Raw genomic sequence first — 2,645 nt, forward strand, 5'->3', positions numbered from 1 at the left:
TTTTTATTAAATTTAAGTGTGAAAATATTTTTATATCTGCTATATATCGCTAATTCAAAATATAAGCAAATATTAGAGTTTGATTTCAAGGTTTCTCAGTGATAGAAAGTTTATTTTTATAACCCTCCTTGACAAAAGAAAAATTTTAGATTTTTTTAAAATAAAAAGTTAATTTATGATTTTATAGGATGTGAGCTTTTGGAACAAAATGCTACAGCTCTGGAACAACATGAACATTCTAAGCAACTTGACATCTCCATTTCCAACCTTTTTGCTGACTGGCATTCCTGGTCTAGAGTCTGTCCAGACCTGGTTCTCCATCCCATTCTGTTTTCTCTACGCCATTGCCCTCTTGGGGAACAGCATGATCCTGTTTGTCATCATCACCCAGAAGAGTCTCCATGAGCCCATGTACTATTTCCTCTCCATGCTTTCAGCTACAGACCTGGGCTTGACAGTTTCTACGATGTCAACAACATTATCTGTTCTGTGGTTTAATGCAAGCAAAATAGGTTTAGATAGTTGCATTATCCAGATGTTTTTCCTTCATGGATTGAACTCCATGGAATCTGGTGTGCTTTTGGTTATGGCCTTTGACCGTTATGTGGCAATTTGTAACCCTCTGAGGTACACCACCATCCTCACTAATTTCAAAATCATTCAGATGGGCCTATTGGTGGTCATTCGAACTGTAGTTTTAGTAGCACCAGTACTCTTGTTAGTTAAGCATCTCACTTTCTGTAGAGCTAAAACCCTTTCTCACTCCTACTGTTACCATCCAGATGTGATTAAGTTAGCATGTTCAGATACTAGGGTCAATAGCATCTGTGGATTAATTGGGCTAATCCTGACCACAGGAATGGATACACCATGCATTATTTTGTCTTACATCATGATTATTCGCTCAGTTTTAGGCATTGCCTCTCCTGAAGAGCGACACAAAATCTTTAGCACTTGTGTTTCCCACCTTGGAGCAGTTGCCATTTTCTACATCCCCCTGGTGAGCCTATCCTTGGTGCATCGCTATGGTCAGTCAGCTCCTAGAGTGGTCCACTCAATGATGGCCAATATATTTCTGCTTCTGCCCCCTGTGCTCAACCCTATCATCTACAGTGTCAAAACCAAACAAATACGCAAGGCTATACTCAATCTGCTTCAGACAAAATACTCTAACCTCTAAGTAAAAGGAGCCCTTTTGGAGTTGGACAGACAAAACAAACAGAGTTTAAATTAACTATCAATGATTACCATGAGTGGCGTGTAAATTTCAGTGAAAAAGGCAGACACAGCCATTGTCCTATAGAAATAGTATATAGTATACCCTCAGTAAGTTTGTTTTTAGAAAGACCTTTTTGTGAATCTTCATAAGAAATATAATTGATAAGGTAAAAATCAATGGACTCTTAAATCAGGCAGCATAGGTGACTCTCCAAAACATTTATTCTTTTCTCTTACCAAAGAAGAATCATGACAAAAAGGGTAAAATGTAGAACAGAATTTCAAACTCGCATGTTAAAAAAACAAAGTTAAATACAATTACATAACACACACACACAAAAAAAATTCTCATGGACTCTGGACTCCTCTGGACATGATGTTTAACTGAACCACTTTAAATATTGCCCTGATAAAAATTTTAAACCTTAAACTAAACATATCCTTTAAAACCATCTTAGAGGCAAAAATAGTAGTTTAGCTTACCTAGGGGGGAAAAGTCACCTTGAGCATTATACATTTAAAAGAACTATTTATATGGGATAAAATTGAAAACAACACCTCTGAAAATCAGATCGGAACCTTGGGAGGAAGTGAATTTTATTACCGAGGGAGGAAAAAGCCTGGTAAAGAAAGTAAGAATGGTGGCACAACTCAAAAACTAATCAATGATGCATATAACATCTAAATGTAACATGATAGAACCATTCAGTTGGTGTATGTTTTACTGTGTATATTCTCAACTGCAGCAAAATAAAGAAATTGATATTTACAAAATATCATTTCCACAATTACCTTAAAACTGCTCCATGGGCTTCCTTAACTATCCAACAGCCAAGATAAAGAGTTTGTGAGTCTCAATCTTAAAGCTGATTTATGAAAGAAAGCCCAATTTGAGTGAATATGCTTACATCTTGAGAAAGTGCAAACACAAGATATGAAGACTTTCCATGAGATATTTTATTTGCTAGCACACCACTGAGGACAACTCGCCCACCAAAGGAGAAGAAAATTGAAAACCAGTAAAATATGTCCCCTTGTATTTAAGGAACTTAAAATCTACTCCATGTAGTGGAGATAATAAAAAATAAATAAACAATGATGTCTCATGTGTGGTAGGTGATAATACAAGAGAATAATTTTGCCCCTCTTTATATTGCCATGAGTTGAAAGTGTTAATAATGGCAAAGTTAAGTAAAGCATAGCTTTAGAACAACTCTGGGAAAGAATATAAAAGGTGCTATGTACACTTTAACTATACATAATACATTTTAATTTTTTAATTCATTAGTCTTATAAATGTGGAAATATGAAAACACTTAAAAATGTTTCCAGTGTTTCTCTAATTATCAACTTCTCCCAAGTTAATTTATATTGTAGTGTTTACATTCATTGTTTAAAGAGCATCTTCTGCTTAACAGTGATAGCTT

General features: G+C 35.3%; 1 protein-coding gene across 1 annotated transcript; it reads left to right on the plus strand.

The window, feature by feature from the left end:
- Nucleotides 1-208: 208 nt before the first annotated feature.
- On the plus strand, nt 209-1,180 carry LOC101663800 (olfactory receptor 51F1-like). The gene has a single exon (XM_004717525.1). The coding sequence runs from the start codon at nt 209-211 to the stop codon at nt 1,178-1,180; it is 972 nt and encodes a 323-aa protein (XP_004717582.1).
- Nucleotides 1,181-2,645: the final 1,465 nt, after the last annotated feature.

Source organism: Echinops telfairi, unplaced genomic scaffold (genome assembly GCF_000313985.2).
Source record: "Echinops telfairi isolate 266 unplaced genomic scaffold, ASM31398v2 ScPeMD7_41;HRSCAF=154, whole genome shotgun sequence".
In the NCBI taxonomy this organism is placed as follows: Eukaryota; Metazoa; Chordata; class Mammalia; order Afrosoricida; family Tenrecidae; genus Echinops; species Echinops telfairi.